Source organism: Lipophrys pholis (genome assembly GCF_963383615.2).
Source record: "Lipophrys pholis genome assembly, chromosome: 13".
Classification (NCBI taxonomy): Eukaryota; Metazoa; Chordata; class Actinopteri; order Blenniiformes; family Blenniidae; genus Lipophrys; species Lipophrys pholis.
Genome location: NC_137632.1, coordinates 24271397 through 24291318, shown reverse-complemented (window position 1 = coordinate 24291318; position 19922 = coordinate 24271397). Strand labels below are relative to the sequence as shown.

The 19922-nt window shown below is 44.1% G+C and overlaps 1 protein-coding gene across 1 annotated transcript; it reads right to left on the bottom strand.

Moving 5' to 3' along the window:
- Positions 1–610: 610 nt before the first annotated feature.
- Positions 611–19277, bottom strand: ccdc80 (coiled-coil domain containing 80). Its single transcript, XM_080477907.1, has 10 exons — positions 17852–19277; positions 17577–17774; positions 15748–16220; positions 13601–13939; positions 12471–12627; positions 8559–8695; positions 5980–6131; positions 4761–4864; positions 2496–2579; positions 611–1475 (listed from the first exon to the last, which is right to left on the bottom strand). Exons 1-10 carry the CDS (start codon positions 18450–18452, stop codon positions 1153–1155), a joined length of 2568 nt encoding a protein of 855 aa, XP_080334033.1. The 5' UTR covers positions 18453–19277; the 3' UTR covers positions 611–1152.
- Between the last annotated feature and the right edge of the window lie 645 nt (positions 19278–19922).

Below are 19922 nucleotides of genomic sequence, written 5' to 3'. Positions count from 1 at the left end.
TTTCAAGGTACTTTAACAGAGAAAACTTAACAATTCCACATGAGCAAGTAGAAATGTTATTCACACCTAATTCATGTGAATTTCAACGCTTGAGATATTTTTTGTTCTAATTTTCTATAATTACATTGAAAAATAGAAGGAAAATACTGCTGTACATTTATGTTGAATTTGAATAAATACATCCATCTCCCAGGTTACACTGGACAATTCAATTGATGTTCCTCAAAAACATTGGGACTGTGGGAGGAAACCAAAGTTTACAGGGAAAAAAGAAACATGGGAAGATCAAGTGAAGGCCAGAGACTTCTTATCATTTTCACCTCTGAGTGTAAAACCCCTTCAGACGAGCTGATGAATCTTTAGTGGTTTTTTTTCTACAATCTATATTATTAGAATTTAAACCAAAAATATAAAATTACCCAATTTAAACTAAGTGTTGGGGGGGGAAAACAGCTTCTTCAATGATGAACAAATAATTCAAAATATCGAATAAGACTGAATGTTAACCAAGAACTACTCATTCTCTTATAACCTGTGGCCACTAGGTGGAGTTGCAGCTCAACAGATCGCTACCAATCAGCCAGCCAATAAGGACGTCAAAGGCCCTCTCTGTAGTTAAACACATGTTTATTTGTCATATAGCCCATTGAGTATAAATAAGAACAATTTTTTTTTAATAGCAATAGAAACTTTACAAAGTAGAAATAATGTGACAGCTGCTGTTCATAAAATAATCTGTACGTGCACCGCAGATGCAACAGATGTCCAATAAATACACGTCTGGTTTTCGCCAGTTATCTACAACATAAAGGTGCCGGAGGTACGTGACTTTGACCTGGAAGCCGAAGTGAAGATGACAGATCAAATGTTAAAGTGTTGGAAGTGGAGAAACGTTAAAGCGAAGCCCGGGCTCATCTACACCGTCACTGACTAATCATTGGGATTAAACCCCCCCCCCCGCCACCCCCTCGCCCGTTACATGCAGCGTCCTACGCTAGCCCCCCCCCAGAAGAACAACCGAAGAGGTGGAAGCAGTTCGGATGCTTCCACTAAGTGCTACGAAACATTCAAGAAGCTTGGCGACTTCCCTTGTGGAGGGTGGGGGCGTGAAAGGTGTAGTTGGGGGGGAAACGGTGGGTCAAGAGAGGAGGACTAGTAGCCGTAGCCCTGGTGGTAGCCGTCCTGGTAGCCGTGCTCGTAGCCGTGCTGGTGGTAGCCGTAGCCGCCGTACTCGTCCTCGGGGCAGCGCATGCCGAGCGACTGCTGGATGGCCATTTCCTGCCTGCGGAGCTGCATGGAGTCCACTAGGTCGTAGATGATGGCCATGGACCACATGGGCGACGGGTACCAGGACTTGACGTTCCCGTCCTTCCCCACCAGCAGCATGGAGAAGTACTCGGGGCTGATCTGGAAGTAGTTCCTCATGTCCTTCACCAGCGTGCCCGACAGACCCTCGCGCTCCACGGTGGCGGTCCCTGGGGGACGGAGACATGCAGGTTAATTTATCCGACGTTATTCCTGTTGCTTGACATTTACAGGAGATTCCTGTGCCGAAAGCAGAAACCTCAAGTCGACTGGCAGCACTTGTAGTTTCTGCGAGACTCAGGTTTCATCTTTCCTTGTCACTGTTGCTTGATTTAACCCCTTCATCTCCATTCTTTCACTGCTAATGGGATTTGATTGCCCGTTTTCATCCTTAGTGGGGCAGATCAGTAAACTTGGGCCATAATAACCTGTATATTTAAACTGTAGAGTTTCTCTTTCATGAATATACAGTAAAACCTCTGATGTAGGGAGGACGGGTGTCCTCTCTTCAGAGGGAAACGTCACCAGGACAAGTTGTTGGACCAGTTGATATTGAATGAATCAAACACCAAATATGTTATGGAAGAAACATACCTACCTATTTAAAAGCACATAATTGAACCATAATGTATATATGTACATATAAACATGTATATAATATATTCAAAATCCAATAAAACCACCTTTTTTTAGTAGTTTTTGGGGATTGGAGCCTTTTGCAGCCCGGTTTTGGCCCACAAGCCTTATGTTTGTCTCCCCAGGTGTATTAAAGTGAAAGTTACGCTGAGAGGGTCATCACACTGCAGCGCCGCTTTGCTGGGAGGCGGAGCTAAATCACATCTCAAAACTACTTTTTGGGCCGTTTTAGTGTTGCTCAGCTTGAAATGTGGCAGGAAAACCAGTCCGTTGTCCACGTTTGGCAGGTCGTCCGCTCATTAGGGAGCGTTCACAGCTAAAAACCCGTCTGTGCACGATGATTCGTCCACTCGTCAGAGGTTCTACTATATATGATGAAAATGTCAATATCCTGACTGGACTGGAAGTCTGTGTGTTTATCTAAGAAAAGATTCCTGTGAAAAGAACTTTTTCACCGATTGCCCAATTATTTTCACGATCACTGTTTTCTTTCTTTTTTTTCTCCAGACATGCGTAAGTTAAAGGTGTATTTATTTTAAAGAGACAGTACTCACCATTGATAGGATACAGCTCCAGGACGCCGCCCATATCCGGCGCCTCGGTGCCAACCAGCTTCAGAACGGCGATGTGCCGCAGACCTGCGTCGCCACGGCAACCACCACCACAAAAACACATCAGAAGAGAGAAGAGATATTTTAGACGGACGAGAGTAAAAACCTTCGGACGAGGACGCGGCGCGTGTAATAAACTCCAAACAGGTTTATTATTGGAGCCGTCCTGAAAAGAAAGCAGTTTCTAGGTGAAGGGAGAAAAAACATGGCGGTCCAGAGAGTCCTGCCAAAAGTCTGCCCCCCCCCCCCCAAAACAAAGAAAAAGAGAGGACAGTGGCAAAGTGCTGAATACCAGACAGCAGGACAGGTCTTTGTCTTTAAGTGTGGGGGGGGGGGCAACGACACGGCCAAGAGCAACACACCAGGGCTGGAAAAAAATCCTCATACAACCTGATCTGGGCCTGCTGATGAGGCAAGACGTCTTTTTTTTTTTTTTTTCCCCTCTTTCTTCGCTCACCTTTTGGACTCGAACAATGAACATTCATGCAGGCTGATGTCACAGCTGGAGTGACTTCATGTGAAGCGGCACACGGTCTAGACTTCATACCTTCTCAACACGCGTGGTTATCATTACAAGTTCCTTTCCTCAAATGTAGTGGAGTTCCACGTGTCAGAAGGAAAAATACAACACGTCTTTTTTTTTTTTTTTTAAGACAAATACTCAAGTAAAAGTACATAATACTCTTCTTAAAGTCAACTCCAGGTGTCTTAGGTTTCTTAGCATTTGATGAATGAATGTTTAATATAAATATAAGGAACTATATATGTGGTGTGGCCGGGTCGGAGCGTCTTGCCGGCCAGTTTTAGCCCACGGGCCTTATGTTTGACATCCTGGTCATAAATAACATGAGCAAATTTGTAAAAATCAACAGGCGTCAGTGAAAAATCTGAATCGGAAATCTGAGATTGATGTGAACCAAGCTGCAGCGAGAGGTTCAACGAGGGTAAAAAGTGCTGATGACAGCATTTATTTGGCTTTTCCGAGAGGTGAAGTCCGCCGCCGGCTGTTTAATGTTTATATTTATCCTGCGTAAATCTGCCAGACTTGTTGATTTGTGCAAAGTTTGGATAAACGTCTCTTTGTGAGATTTACACTCAATGCGATCTTGAGCGAGTGCAGAAAAGTGGAGGAGGAGGAGGAGGAGGAGGAGGAGGAGGAGGAGGAGGAGGAGGAGGGAGAAGGAGCTTGCTGGCCTCAGACAGAAACAGAGCCGCTCCTTCTGCCAGCGCCGTCATCTGTAATCCCTCCGCAGTGCAAACACATGCAGACGATATCCTCAATAAACAAAGACACTCGACGTCTTCGCGTGATTAACGTGTTCGGTGTGACTCATGCTTTGGCGGGCAGGGATCAGACACGTGTGAGGGTCACGGGAAGGTGAAAAAGAAGGTGAAAACAACCAAAGAAACACACAAGTTGGATTTTGTTTGGTTGAAATGATCCAAAGTACAATTTATATGTTCCCCGTTGCAGACTGAAGGGAACTAGAGCTACACTCGGTAGAGCGCAGACCTTCGCCAACGACACTTCTGTTTGCGGGAATCGAGTTAGCGTCACTAGCATGTCAGCCGTCAGCTCATATCGATTCTAACTAGGTAGGTCAGGTAGCAACATCACCGTGAAACACTGAGCAGGGAGCGTCTCCATGGCAACAGACGCTGATCTCCTTTGATCTCCTCCATGAGGGGAGGAGAAAAGCTTTCTTTCTTTCTTTCTTTTTTTTTTGAGCGGCGGGAATAGTATATACTAGCCAGAACCAGCAGATGGCGGTAGTGTAGCTTCACAGATGCCAACTGCCGTTAAACCTAAAAGAGGAAGAAGAAACAGAAGAAGAAGAAGAAGAAGAAGAAGAAACAGAAGAAGAAGAGGAAGATTTTAAAATGACTTTATTTGCAGAACACATACACTCAGCAAAAAAGTCCTGAAATAACCAGAAATTTTAGAAGAAGAAGAAGAAGAAGAAGAAGTGCCTCTCTCATCCGCATTGTATGGGAAATTTTTTCTCAGTTTTTTGGACAGATGAAATCTTAATCTTCTCGGCCAGCGTTGGTCCCCCATCTCAACCCAACAAAGTTGTCGAAGGTAAGAAACATTCCAATCTTGGGTTGTTCCGTATGTTGCCTCGACAGCTCTGATCTGGAGGCGGAACTCGCGCCAGGAAATTGCCGATCACCAGGTGAGAGTTTAAAAAAGCGACGGTGACTCACCCAGATTGCAGGCCTGGCTGGCCAGAGCGTAGAGCTGCTGCTGGTACGCCCACTCCTCGTCGTTGGGGGCGGAGATGATGAACAGACGACGTCTCCAGCGGAACCTGCCATCAGGAGGACAAATTTGGATTTAAATGGCCGTTCTGGCCGTTCACCGCCGCACCACGACACGCAGCACTCAACATTTCACATGTTTCCATACCATCACTGCCAGAAGGTGACAGCCGCGAATTACGGTCAAATAGTCGCGGCGCAGTGTCCTGCAGCTACTTTTCAGATCTGTCTCGTCAATGTAAGCAACGATTCAGCCTCCAGGGGCACCAGGCGTCAGAGTGGAGCCGGCAGGGACAAGCCCCTCTCTGCCAAACACCGCTTGTAATCACTTACAAAATGCAGACAATGAAATGCAGTCTGAAGCGGACGGTGCCTGATGAGACCACCCAAACACTAATTTCCTGGTTTTTCCCACCAAGGAGGTTCATCGAAGTCCGTTTTAATGAAGCAGACAAGCATGTTTTTTGTTTTATTTATCACTACTGGGGGGAAAAAATCCAGGCCAAGCGGGGATATTGTGGGGGCAGAGCGCCAGGACTGTTTACGCAACGTCTTCAAGGGAAAATGCTTTGTTTTGACACTGGAAACACAACTTTTCGAAAATGCTAACTCTCTGGAAGTGCTCGGGTTCAGTCCCATGAAGACGGTGAAAATGCTGACGCTGCGTTTACACGCCATGAACTAGAAGAACAAAGTTTCCTCCGTGGCGTCACGGCTCCCAGTCCATATTCTCCCGGGACTTGGCAGTTTTATTTTGACAGTCACCGTAAAAACAATTCAACTTGGTTCGTCTGTCCACTAGAATGTCCGCGTTCTCCCGGCAACAGCGCCAACTAGTGGTCCAACATGAAATCAACATCTTTTTCAGCTGTTCTGCCATTTCCATGGACATTGTTTTGAAAATATTGCCGTGGAAATGCGAAACTTTTCTGAAATGAAAACGTTTTGCACAAAAAAAAAAAGTAGCTGTACTTAAAAAGACGATGTCAGGCCCTGTTTACACGCCAACGTTTGGAATGAAAATGCGTCATTTTTGCGGTTTTTTTTTACAGAAAATGTTCACATTAACGAGGCAGCGTTCCAAAAAAAAAAGTGTTTTTCCTGTTTCTAAAGAGTCGGATCCTCGAAAACATTGTTGTGCAAACGGGGCCTGAACCGGCTCTACCTGGACAGGAAGTTCTCCAGCGATCGGGGCTTGTCCTCCTTCTTACACACCACCCCGTCCCTCTTCTGCTGCTCCATCTCTCGGATCCGAGACGAGAAGGTGTCGATGTAGTCAAACACCGCCTTCATGGCGATGGGAACCTCATAGGATTGCTGAAGCAAGGAAAAAAAACCAAAACAAGCAGCATTGTGAAACGTCCACTCTCAGTCCACAGAATAAAGGAGTCAACAACGCCTGAGGAAGAAAATGTGGAAAGAGCACGGAGGATAAGAAAATAGACTGAAACAATAGCAGATCTGTTCCCAGTGGAGTGATGAAGGGATGTGTAAGACAATGCTAGATTCCGTGTCCGCCAAATCCAAACCAGCTTTTATGAAAAACGTCTGGGAAGCAGCTCGAGGTCTGTTGCCTAACAGGGCGTTACTGTATATATAACTGAAGTCAGGTCCCTTTTCTAAACTTTCCACTTGCTTCGGTGTAAGTTTTGCTTTTTGGTTTGTGGCTTTTCTTTTTGATTAGTAGTTAACGAGGCCGAAGTTAGAGGTCGTATGTTTGTCAATTACGTAGAGTCGTAGGAAAGAGCTTGAAAAATTCTTCCGCTGCGTTTTCATAAAGTGACTCAATACACCGTCTGGTGGTACAAACTTGTACTGCATAACAAAAAAAAACTGTGACATCAAGACGCAAATATTAATAATCTAAATAATAATAATAATGATATTGAACAAATACATATTTTGCTTGATTTGCGATGATAAAGATGTATAGGGGTAGGATTAAAAAAGTTGTACTTCTTCCTATCCCCTTTTCGAACATGTAACACACATATTGTAAAATTGGAGTGTGCGTTGAGCGATCTCTGGATTACTCATTTGGATGTCTCTTTTTTTTATTCATTCTGTTTCTTTCTTATATTTAAATTCTTTGTACATGTTCGGAAATAATTCTCTAAATTTAAGCTGCAAGCAGCCTTGATCGAGACCTCGCACGCTGGTCTCTGGCCCATCGGGGTCGGCCCAGTCAGGGCCTCTGGCTCAGTTAAATAATGATAAAACAAAAAGAATTGAAGGTTTTACCGAAAAAGTACTTTTATTTAGAAAAATGTGGATGGGGGGGGGGGGGGGGGGGGGGGGGTTGATTTTGAAAGCTAACTAAACACTAATCTACCTAATAAAAAATACCTAAATATAAAATTTTGAGGTTTTGGTGTAATTTTTAATAAACAAGGACATCTATTTTGAAGGAGTTTTGGGCTTTTATCTTGAGTGCCAGCTCACCCCGAGCCAAGCTAACAACATAACATCAATTTCTAAGATTTTGTTATGTAATTTTAATAAACAAGGACTTTTATTTTGAAACAAATTGAGGGCTTTAATTTTGAAAGCCAGCTCACCCACTAAAAACTACAGTAATAAAGTATGAATACGTCATTCTTTGCCACCTCTGCAGCACATGCCTGAAAACACAACACAGCTGCATACACACACACACACACACACACTTTCCTGAGGAGTCAGCGGCAGTGGCTCTTTCACACCTTTTTCGCTCTCTGCTGCACTCCCTTGACTTTTTCTGCGTGTCACACACACACACACACACAGACACACACACACACACACACACACACAAATAAAACACACACACGTAAAGTCACAGACTCCCCTGTCAGCACAGAACAGGAACACTGGCCTCTTTGATGAGTGTGTCTGAAAACAGCCCCGTGGTTAAAACACAGCACGCACACACACACACACACACACACACACACACACACACACACACACACACACACACACACACACACACACACACACACACACACACACACACACACACACACACACACACACACACACACACACACACACACACACGCAGCTGTTGAGCAAATGTCATGTTGTGTGAATTAAGTCAGTGTTTTATTGAGTTTGACGCGTTGGTCTGAGAGTTTTAGTGCAGATTTGTTCTGAACATTAATTGGTGAATAAATGATGATGAAGCAACTCAACACGAAACACGTGAATATTTATAACTGCAAAGGGGAAAATACACTGTGCAACAATGCAGTAAAATTCAATTATTTACTCCTTTTGCACAGTAAATAAGTATAAATCACTTGTACAACAAAATATTTTTCATATTTTCAACCAAAAACGCCACAAAAAATCATATTTCCTGTAAAGTGAAGAAACTGTATCTCTCTGGTTTTGTTTATTGCAGTGTGATCCTTACACTGAGTTTCTAATATCAAAATATTGTCAGAATGACTTTCAGCAATAAGTTCCTAAGGAAAGTTTTTACAATAAATTCCAAGCCGCTGAATCTCATTATTGTGTTATTCGACTATAAATAGACTTTAATAGTACAAGTAAACATGTTAGCTCAACTACAAAGGAAGTTTTTAAAGTCAGATCATCAGATCGTGCTTATGGAGTTGCACCTTCATGTGGACAAAAGTAAGAAAAACACTTCCGTGACTCGTATTTGGACTCGCTGTAACATTTACTATAAAATTCAGCCTATTTTAAAGCCCAGGACACCGTGGAGTTGAGATGTTCCTTCGAGAAATGACTTCCTACCTGGACTCTCATGTCGGTGTCGGTGAGGACCATGTAGAAGTCGTCAAACGTCATGCTGAACTCCTTCCTCAGCTCCGTAATCAGATCCTGGTTCACCAGGTCCTCCTGACGGAGGCCCTTCATGGGCTTGTCATTCTCTGGAAAAACATTCAGTCAGGAAGGATTCAGTTTACTGAGGGACTACTACTTTTGATCTCCTCCATGAGGTGGCGCTCTCGTCCGCTTTGTGTGGGACATTTATGAAGAGTTTTTTTGGATTTATTCACAAACGGTTATGATATTTGGAAAGACATAGCGGCAGCTGAGACCACGTCAGCTTAAACAAACCAACAGAAATGCAGTGCGACATGATATAGTTATCCGCACGACACCGGAATGCTAGCTTAAAATGCTAGTACCTGCTTACAAGGACTTACTTCAAGCTCTCTTTGCAAAACTGACATCCCTGTTCCCCTCTCTTTCTGAGCCTTTCTGATTAAGTAATCACATCGAGTCACGGTAGATTCAGCTCGTACAGTCTGCATAAAACGATGATTTAAATTCGTCTTTGACGACCCAGACGGCCGAAAATCTAAAGAAGCTAATCACTGTTAGTGGACAAACCCACTCTCGCCCTCTTGTGGTCTTTTGTGGCCCTTACAAATGGGTCCCAGACCTCCATTTTGGAAACACGGTAAATACGATAAATAGATGAAAATTCCTGTGATACTGTCAACTGTCACATCAACAAAAGCTGTTAGAAAGTCCCATCACTGTCTGACGTCTCGATATAAAACGATGCTCAATTGTTTTCCCATCACATGAGCCACAATGAGAGGACAATGTGTTTTCCATTTGTGACTTCAAAGTCATTTCCTTTGGCGAATGTGACAAGAGAGTGAAGTCAGTGAAGAGCGGGGTGGAAACACGCAAACAGAACGGAGCTCGACAAAGAGCGTCTTTTATTCACGGTGATCTGGCAGAAATGTGCCGAAGCCTTTAATTACCACTCCCACTCTGCATGTGAGCGCTGCACACAGACCGCGGAACACGGGTTGTCCTCCGGCGGCGGCGGCGGCGGCGGCGGCAGCGTCACCCGGTCTGTGTACCGTGTAGCAGTGGAGTCAGGAAAACCCTGCTGCCCTGCCGTCTCCAACACGTCGTATGCAATGAAAAACAAGCAGAAATGTTCCACTGCTGCCCCACGTGAAACCCAAAGTCACACCGACATAAAGGAGGGTCGGCTCTGAGAGAACCAGCTGTTTGTATAAATACACAAACGACGGCACACACACGTCCTCTTTCCGTGATTTCTTCGCAGGACATCATGCCCACTGGGAATCATTTCCTGGCGATTTAACCCAGATCCCGACCAAAACTACCACGAGCCTGACCCTGACCCAAACCCAAACCCAACGGTGACCCAACGTTTCCAAGTGAAAATGTTCGTGGTTTGGTTGTTGGTCCAATTTCATTTTGTTAACAACGTCCAGACGGGAAAGTTTCCGTTAACTCTTTACAAAGTATACATTTACTCCCATTTACCACACCGTCATCTGCATAAGTGGAGATACGTTTCTTATTTACGGATACCGAGTGGGCCTGCACGATAAGGAGAGACAGCTTAAAGGAGCTTCAGTGTTTACTGTGTACTTTTCTATGTACAAGGATAGAAAAACACAGCAAGTGAGGTTAAATGGTGACCGTAAATTGTCTCTGGGTGTGTATTTGGGTGTGTATTTGTGTGTGTGTGTGTGTATGTGTGGTTCTCTGTCTCTGTGTGTTTGCCCTGGGTTGGACCGGCGATGTCTCCAGGGTGTAATCTGTCATCTGTGGCAATGGAGAGACGGACGACGGTCTTAAAGGGAGAGACGGAGGGAGAGAAGGCAAGTGATTTATAGCAAAAATACCCAAACACTGAGGATTTTATCTCTGTAGATAAAGTATTTCATCGGCCATTTTGGTTAACTGGTTAACCCACGGAGCGCTGCGACAGAGCGCAGCAGGTCAGAGTTACGTGATGCACCTGAACGCATCACTCACAGCCCTCAGCTACTGCAGTTAGACCGGACCGCATGAAGCAGCACATGACGAGGTCAGGAAGACAGAAATATCCGTTTTAGGGCAGATTTTTAGAGAAGCAGAGGCGCCGATACAGGCGGAAGTAGAGTCTGCTGGCATGAAGCTCGTTAACCCGTAAAATCCCATAAAAAGCCGCAGGGTTCAAAGTGAGTGAGAAAAAGTAGTGGCTTATAATCCGGACATTACGGTAATTGGAAATCTTCCCGGTCTATAAAATCTCCGGGGGCCTCTTCGGGTTTCAAGGGTCTTGTTCAGATGCTGCAATGCGAATCTCATTAGATTTAAGATTCAAGCCTCAGATACCAACTCCACTACTTTACCTTCTGCTCCATTACCTTTACCTGATGGTTACACATGTAACTTTTCATTATCCACTTCACTAAACACCAGTTTTACACTAGACTACACACACACACACACACACACACACACACACACACACACACACACACACACACACACTGGCCGTCCAGCTGGTGAGTGGAACACTAATGTAAGCGGGGCCACCCACGGGTGGGGGCGGGTGATGTCGTCTTCCCGTCTTCCAGCCGGATAAAGCCTCGCTGTCATGCGGAGCGACAGACTCATAAAGTGGGTGTGTCCTGGAGTGAGACGCCGCTGACCGAACCCTCGGGTCCGACGCCGCTATAAAAAGCCTCGGGACATTAAAGAGGGGAACGCCAAGAAAGAGCGCCGGTGACACGGCACTTCTCACGGAGGGAACAGCAGCGGTTTTGTTGCTTCTAAACGAGCGGCTGCGAGAGATTTAATGAAAGAGGGTTTTTCAAAAGTTGTCATGATTACGCTGAGTGTGTTTGTGTGTGTGTGGGTGTGAGGAATAAACCATATTCAGGTTACACAACAAGTCTAGAGGAGGAAAGCGTACCTCTAGTTCAGGATGATACGCAGGGAAGGTTGGTGAGGAAGATGCTCTATAATCTGGATGTTCGAGGAATATGCTCTATAATGTGGATGTTAGAGGAGGAAGATGCTCTACAAATCTAGATGTTTGAGAAGGAAGCTGCTCTATAATCTAGATGTTAGAATACGATGCTCTATAATTTAGATATGAGAGAAGGAAGGTGCTCTATAATCTGGATGTTAGAGGAGGGGGCTGCTCTATAAACACATGCTCTATGATCTGAATGTTAGAGGAGGTAGATGCTCTATAAACACATGCTCTATAATCTGAATGTTAGAGGAGGAAGATGCTCTATAATCTGAATGTTAGAGGAGGAAGATGCTCTATAATCTGAATGTTAGAGAAGGAAGATGCTCTATAATCTCTTTGCTGCTCTTGAAATAAATGGCTTTACAAAGATGAACAACCAACTTGCACACATATTAAGTAAGTATAACATACTAATGGACAATATTGTAATACTTTGATTGTTTTAAATAATAAAATAATATAACAACTTACTCATAATGTAATTAAATAATTGGGAGCGCTACATACTATGTATCTTCAATTAATGAATATAACGACAAAACCATCCACTAAACTTATTTTTGATTAGCAAACAACATAAAAACTGTAAAAAGAAAATAAGAATTTAACAACACACTTTTACCTCCAATACAGTTAGATTATTGGCTGATTTAATAACTGGCAGGATGTTATTATGATATTGGCTCAAATATTTCATTGGCGCTGTTACATTTAGAATATCCAGAATTATTGTTATTGGCAGGTGTTACATTATTGGTTGCTACACATCCTACGCTTCTTTCTTCCTTTTTTTTTTTGTTTTCTCGTTAGACATCGAGTGTGAAATTGCTGAAATCCGCTGTGAGCAGATACATGTCGGTGTCGTGCACTTGTGTAAAGACGGAAGCTGAACGTCTTACCGATCTGATAGTGATCGATTTTCATGGTGGAGTTGGTGAGCGAGCCGAAGATGGTGATGATGGAGACTTTCCTGATGGCCATCTCACACACTGACTCCAGGTACTCGTCTCTCTGCTGGACGTACATGCTGTTCTCCTCGCTGGGGGAGGTGATGAGCTGCGGGGGGAGGGAGAGCATCATGTGTGTGTAGTGACACACACACACACACACACACACACACACACACACACACACACACACACACACACACACACACACACACACACACATACAAAACATGCACAAGCACAGAGACATGCTCACACACACATGCACATCCGTACACACACAGACACCCACATGCATACACAGACACACACTCATGCACGCACACACACACACACACACACACACACACACACAAAGAGAGGTGGTGTTTACACTAAGCGGCGGGCGGAGGAATATTTCCAGCCTGGCAGCACTGCCGTGATAAGAACTTGTGACGAGACGCAGAGTCTGTTAACACGCAGCTGTGCAGAGAGTTAAATAACCACAGGATCACATCTTCCACTTCAGCGTGATACACGGAAACAAAAGGGAGGGACGAGTCAATCTGTCTCTTCCTCCTACTTTCTACTGTTTCTTTCCGTTTCAGATTATAAACTCAAATCTCGTCCTTTCGAATTTGACTCTGATGTAACGGAGCCCAGTGATTAAACATGCAAACTACAGACGCCAAGATCAGCAAAACTTACCGTATTGTGAAGGTTAACAGATAGAACTTGAGTCTAGTAATCATTTTTAGAGGAATTATTACAATCTATACTCTAATAGTTGTGACCAGGTACTTGAGAAAGTCACTAAGACGGTTTAATGACTGATTCACTCTTTAAGTTCAGGTAAAGTCAGATCAGTCTGGATAATAAACTGTACTATGCTGTAGTATTTATACCACACCTGTAGAGGCGCTATAATGCCGTGAAAATATACAGCGTAAACAGAATAATACATGCGGGATGTGGGGACTAATGCTAATGCTATTGCTACTTATTTCGGATCAGATTTCGTGCTTCATGTCCAGCAAACAGGAGTTTAGTGAAACGGTAACAAGAAGAAACGCAACTCTAAAGTAATCAGATTACTCTCTCACCAGCAGCCGCCTCCTGTTCTCAAAGTAGTCCAGGAAGGAGGCCAGAGAGCTCTTCGGGGGGGGCGTGGGCCTCTTGGTGGGTTTGGGGTAGTCCTCTTTCTCGGGGTACTTGGACAGCTTCTTGCCGTTCTTCTTGCCTCCGATCTTCCCGTCTTTCCCCGGCTTCCCGCCTCTCCTCTCCGCCTTCTTCAGGGCCTTGTCGTTCTTCTTCTTCTTCTTGTCCTGCTTGCCCTTCGCCCTTTTGGTCGGACCGACGTCGGCGAAGGCTTCCGCCTCTTCGGGATGGCCGGCGGTCGGGTTGCCGGGCTCGTCGCGGTCCTCGTACTCGTTGGTCATCACCTGAACGCAGACGCAAACACAATTCAAAATTATATAATAATATCCATGCTTGGGATGGCCCCACCGCCCCTGGGGGGGATTTTTAACAACAACAACAAAATAGCTTCACTAATACCATTTCAAACCACCAGGGGTGATTGTGAGATTAAATTTAAGTGGAATACTACTATATCTCCAGTTATCCGAGAAAGCGCCACCTTTGTCGGTTTTAAAAAAAACGGTGTAAGACACGGCTGATCAAACAACCAAACTCGTGATCATTAGGACAATCATGCACTTTAACATATATAAATAAAAATAATAATAATTCAACTTTACCTATGTCAGACTGCTGAGTGAGCACTTTAACATTTACACCTTATGGTAGGTTTTTAGGAAGAACTATTTTATCATCTTTGTTTTACCATATTGTTTTTTTATTGTTTGTAACCTCGTCTTGTGTTATGTGGGACAACCCATGGAAATTAGCATTGTGCTAAAGCCGGCACGTTTACAGTAACCTCGTAAGCTTGTACATTAATATACACTGTCCCGTCCAAATAAACAAATAAATTCAATTTAATTAAAATTTTGTTTATAAACAGTTTTAAAATTTTATTTAGGGGATCAAATCCATAAAAACAATGTTCCTGGACTAAAATGTCAAATATCTGCCGATGCTTCTGTTTCGATTTGATAGATGATTAAACTATAAGTAACTGTTTTGCCAACATTAAGAATCTGATTTGTTAAAAATGATCGCATGCAGAGGCCTGGGTGCTGATTTATTAACGGGACACACTAAAAGATCGTGACAGACGCAGAAAATCACACATTTGACATTTTGCATGTTACTCTTTATGAATTTGTAACATCAGGTGTGCATCCAGATTACATGTCTTCTAGATTAAACAAAATACTGGGAGGAGCTGACGCTAAATTATTTCTGTACAATTCACGATAACATTCAGAACTTTGGTTTGTAACGTGTTTCCAAATGAGCTGCAAGTCATGGGGCTGATTATGTGTTTCCGTTTCCTCAGCGAACGCCACCTTGTGGTGGAATTAGGAATTTTACATTTTTGACACTTTGATGTACTATTAGTAGGTCACACTTCCATCTCACTCTGATGTGTGCCAAACCTCAACATGCACCACGCGGACACGTTCAACGCTTTAATTAGAATTTCTGGACAATTTTACAGATTTTTTAGCAGGTTTTTTTTTTATAAAATTTTCCCAATTTAACCATTTACTGTAAAGCACTTTGTGCAACAACTGTTCTGAAAAGTGCTATATAAATAAAGTTGTTATTATTATAATTATTATTTTCTTTTTTTGCCATTTTCTTTTGATTTATTAGTTCTTTCATTATAGTTTTCTTTTTATCTGTATTTTCTTTCTTTTTTTTTGCTTTTTCCTTTTTCCTTTCTTTCTTTTTCAAACAATTTTTCAGTTTCCCTTTTCTTCTTGTTTAATTTCTTTACTTCCTTCCTTCATGTCTAGTTTTTTCCATTCCTGAAAAAAAAAGAAGCCACACTAGCGATTTTAATCATTTCAGTTTGACCGTTTGTCCTCTAATAGTATTGAAACGTATTTTTCATTTTTTTTAATGAAATCCATCCAATCTGGCTGTTTTTCCTTATTTAGCTGTTCTTCGCTCGGAGATTCAACCCGTTTTAAAAAATCAGTGTGGCGTGCTAACACAACGAAAATTCTAAACAAAATGTTTATCTACAAATATTATTCTGACATCTCCGAGGAGCCGCTCCGAGGAGCTGAGGAACCATGTGTGACTGCAGAGCCCTGATCCACACTTGATGTTTTACCTTCTCTCCTCCGTTCTTCCTCTTGGGGGGCTTGACCTTGGTGGGTCTCAGTGTGGTGGGCAGCCGCTTGCGGCTGTGTGGATCTCTGCCGTCCTTGTCGGTGCGGTTGTCGCCGGCCGGCGTGGTTCTGGCCGGGTGCCTCTCCCGCTCCTGGCGGTTGTAGTAGTCGGGGTCGACTGTGGTTCTCGGGGCGGGGAACCACAGCGCCGTGGTGTGGGCTCTGGTGGTTCTCTGGGTGGTGGTGGTGGTGGGTCTTCTGGTGGTGGTTGTTGTAGTTCTTCTGGTGGTGGTTGTGGGTTTGGTGGTTGTTGTCGTTGCTTTGGTTGTGGTTGTTGTTGCTCTGGTTGTTGTCGTGGTGGTGGTGGTGGTGGGTCGTCTGGTGGTTGTGGTGGTCGTAGCTGCAGTGGTGGAGGCCTGTGGCGGCTTTCTGAGGATCTTCTTTCCGGGTTTTCTCTCGACGGGTGTGTCAGGCGCTGGCGAACAGAAGAAAAGTCAGATTGACGCTGTGGGAAAATCTGATTGACGACAAAAATGATCAACTTTTAGATTAAAAACCTCCAAATATCCACCCAAAAGGGCCAGTACACCAATTAGTACTGATTCATCCATTCCTCCATCTTTTATATCACTTTGTTCAAACAGGAAGTGGAGTTGACCCAAGCGAAAGCGCATTTACAATTTATAAACACATACAATCTTCTTCAGTCACATTCACGTAGAGTCACCACTAAACAGCAAATGCATGTTTTTGTAGTGCGCAAGGACGCCAGAGTATCTGTAGACAAAAGTTAAGCAAATTTCTTCACTCGCTGTGGGTCCCTTTGTGAGTCACAAACTAAATATTTTAAAATATGTCATCAGCAAACCCTTGTTTCTAGAATGTGCAAGGTTTTTCTTTTGTCAAACACAACCTAAAACGAATCTTGAGAATGGCAGAGAAATTTCTTTAAGTTAAAAAGATAACCAGCCTGTAATACCACCTTCCGCCACAAGATGGTGAAGTGAGTCCAACTGACAGGTTTTTTGCATTCAGTTCATGGAAAAGAAGGAAAATTTGATTCGGACAGGTCATGTGTTCAAACGATCAATATACATGTTTCATAATGAACTAGAATTTGGTATTTTTAAAAAGCACAGCATGACGAAAATGGTAATATTTGTTGCATTGCAGTTAAGCCCACCTAAACCAGATCCCTAAAACCCTAAAACATATTTAACATTTAAAATGATGTTGACAGAGCTTCTAATATTGCATGTGAACAGTAGTTTTGAAAAACTTACAAAAACTGTATCCTGTGTTGCATTTATGACGTTTATGACGTACAATTTAGGATTTCAAACATTTCATTACATTCACAGCTGATTTTACACCTGAATTTTCTTTATAGATAATTTTGACATTTTAGCTTTTTTTTTAGAAAAAGTGTTTTTCCACCATATTTAATCTTGTTTTCTTTCAGAATTCCTAGTCATTTTAGGATTAAATAGAAAGATTTTCCCTATTTGTTATGATTTAAAAGCTATTTTCACCCATTTTTGTTGTGCCTCTTTTAAAGACCATTAGTTAAAAGTCATTTTAAAAAGGACTTTCTGTGTGTAAATACAATGAAAACAAGATCAAATGTTGATTTTGGTATGAATTTGTGAGAAGTTAAGGGAGCAACTACAGAAGGCCACACGTGGCTCCAGAGCCCAAGATGAAGTCAAGACCAGGACCAGAGCATCCTGAGACCAAAACAAGACCGAGATCTTCAAAATGTGGTCTGGAGTAGAACAGGAGTATTTTTAACGTGAATCCTCTGGGAGCAGGAATCAGCAGTGTGGCTCACCGGTGAACGTGCCCTCCTCCACCTGACCCTCCACTCCGGCTCCTTTACACTTCTGGACGAAGCCCTTCTGCCGGCTCTTCTCCAGCTTCCTCATGGGCGACTGGTCGATGACTTCGTACATGGCCTCCAGCCTCACCGGGTAGGGGTACCTCTCCTCCACCTGCAGGGTCTTCTTCAGCAGAACCATCCCAAACTTACCTGCAGGTCAGGGGTCAGTCGGTGAAATGTCAAACAAGAGGTTAGATGTTGGAGGTTTGTGCAGAACCATTCCTTACCTTTCTCCAGCTTGAGGACGCTCATGAGTCTGGGGATGAGCGCCGTGTCCAGCGGCTCCTCCATCACCTTCCCCTCGGTGGTGATCCTCCTCACCTTGCCCCCCATCTCTCCCTCCTGGTGGAATATGACGATCTGATGAACGTGTCGCTCTGCCAGCTCGCAGTAGACGTCCGGCTTCAGGAGGGACATCATGAGTCTGTAGTAGCCATCGGAATCATGGGGTGCTGAGATCACCAGGACCCGGTTCTTCCCCGCAAAGCTGGCCAGGAGGTTGGGTGACCCCGCACTGCTGGGCATGCGGGCCACCCTTGCTCTCGCGCCTGGCGCGCCCTCGTCCTGCTGCACGCTGTGGTGCCTGGGCAAACCGATCTGCCCCAGCACCGCTCTCCTGGGCGGCAGACCTTCACCACCTGCCCTCTCGGCCCTCCCCTCCTCAGCCTGCGCGAGTCCCCCCGTCTTAGAGCTGTGCACCGAGATGGCCGAGCTGAACCCGGGACGCAGACGTCTGCGCGTCTGCAGCCGCCTGAGGTGAGGCTGTCTGTCCGCCTCGCTCCAGCTCAGCAGGTAAACCAGAGCCAAACACACATGGAAAGCCTTCATCCTGGCGGCTCGTCGGAACACAGTTGGCGTTTTGAGAAGGTTTGAGATCCGGCGGTGGAGCCTCGGTCCTGACGCGTCTTTAGCGCATTTGGCGTCGTTAATCAATTAACTGCGGACGAAGCAGAGCGCACAGGATCGGCACCTAACAGCACATACCAGCATGCCAACAATCCACCTCAGAGGAAACCCTCCTCACTGTCTGCCCTTTTTTTATTTGGGAAGTTTTTTTTTTAGGTTTTTTTTTTCCGTGAAAAAAATAAGTTATATCCACAACTTCATCTCAGCCACACATCCGTTTTCAAGTATAATAACAGGAGATCGGGAGTATAGATCATCGCTGTTGAACAAACATTCCAACCTGGAGCTTAATAGATCCTCAGAACCGGATAAAATGAATGAAGTCCTTCGGGCAGAAAAAATAAAGTTCTGGAGCGCGTCACATCTCCGAAAGTTTGTTTACGCCTCATTAATCTGATCCAAGCGCTCCTCGGGCATTGTTTATCCCCAGATCCAGGAAGGAGGAAGCTGTCGGACAGTTGTCGGAGTCAGACCCCGCTGGAAACCTCGTCCCAGCTTTGGAGGCTTTCCCAGAAATGTCCGCGCAAAAAGCCCTTCAGCCTGCCTCCGGACTCTTGGCGACGCCGCGTCAGGAGGACCTGCCCCGGGACTGCGCGCCAGGAAAAACGCTGCTGGGTCCTGGAGGGGTGGGGATGGTCTCAGGTTGCGCTCAAACTCCACAGAAAGAAAAAAAAGCAGCTGACTAATATTCCAGATATGCAGGAAAGAATGAAAGAAAGTGTGATGTTTTGACCCCCGGAGCTGAATGATGATCAGAGACCAGTTCCTCCCCGCGAGCGTCAGGAGAAACGCCCCAAATCCCAACATATCATCCACACACACACACACACACACACACACACACACACACACACACACACACACACACACACACACACACACACACACACACACACACACACACACACACACACACACACACACACTGCGCCGTGCAGAAAGTGAACAAACAGCAGGTTTAACTCACACGCTGAACGTTTATTTACTGTTTCTCCAACTGTTTAAACTCCAGCAGTGGAGGGAAATGAACTACAAATACACCGATTACTGCAGAGGAAGAACAGGTACTCATTTTATGCAATGAAGCAAAAGTATGGAGGAAGACTGGTGACAGCAAAAATGCACATTGTACCTCTTTATTGAGGTCAAATAAAAAAATGGAATGTACTTGAGTAAGAAGGAAAAAATACAATAAATTCTACGTATATATGGATGTAATTTTAATTAAAATGTAAGTACATTACGAACCATGTAATCTACTTAAATACATTTAAAATCTTAGTTCAAACCTTTCTTTTTAGCCAATATATTCTCTCAACAGAAAAAAAAATACTATATCCATTTTACTTGTATTTCAGTATAATTAGGAATTCTTACAATAGTTTTACTCGA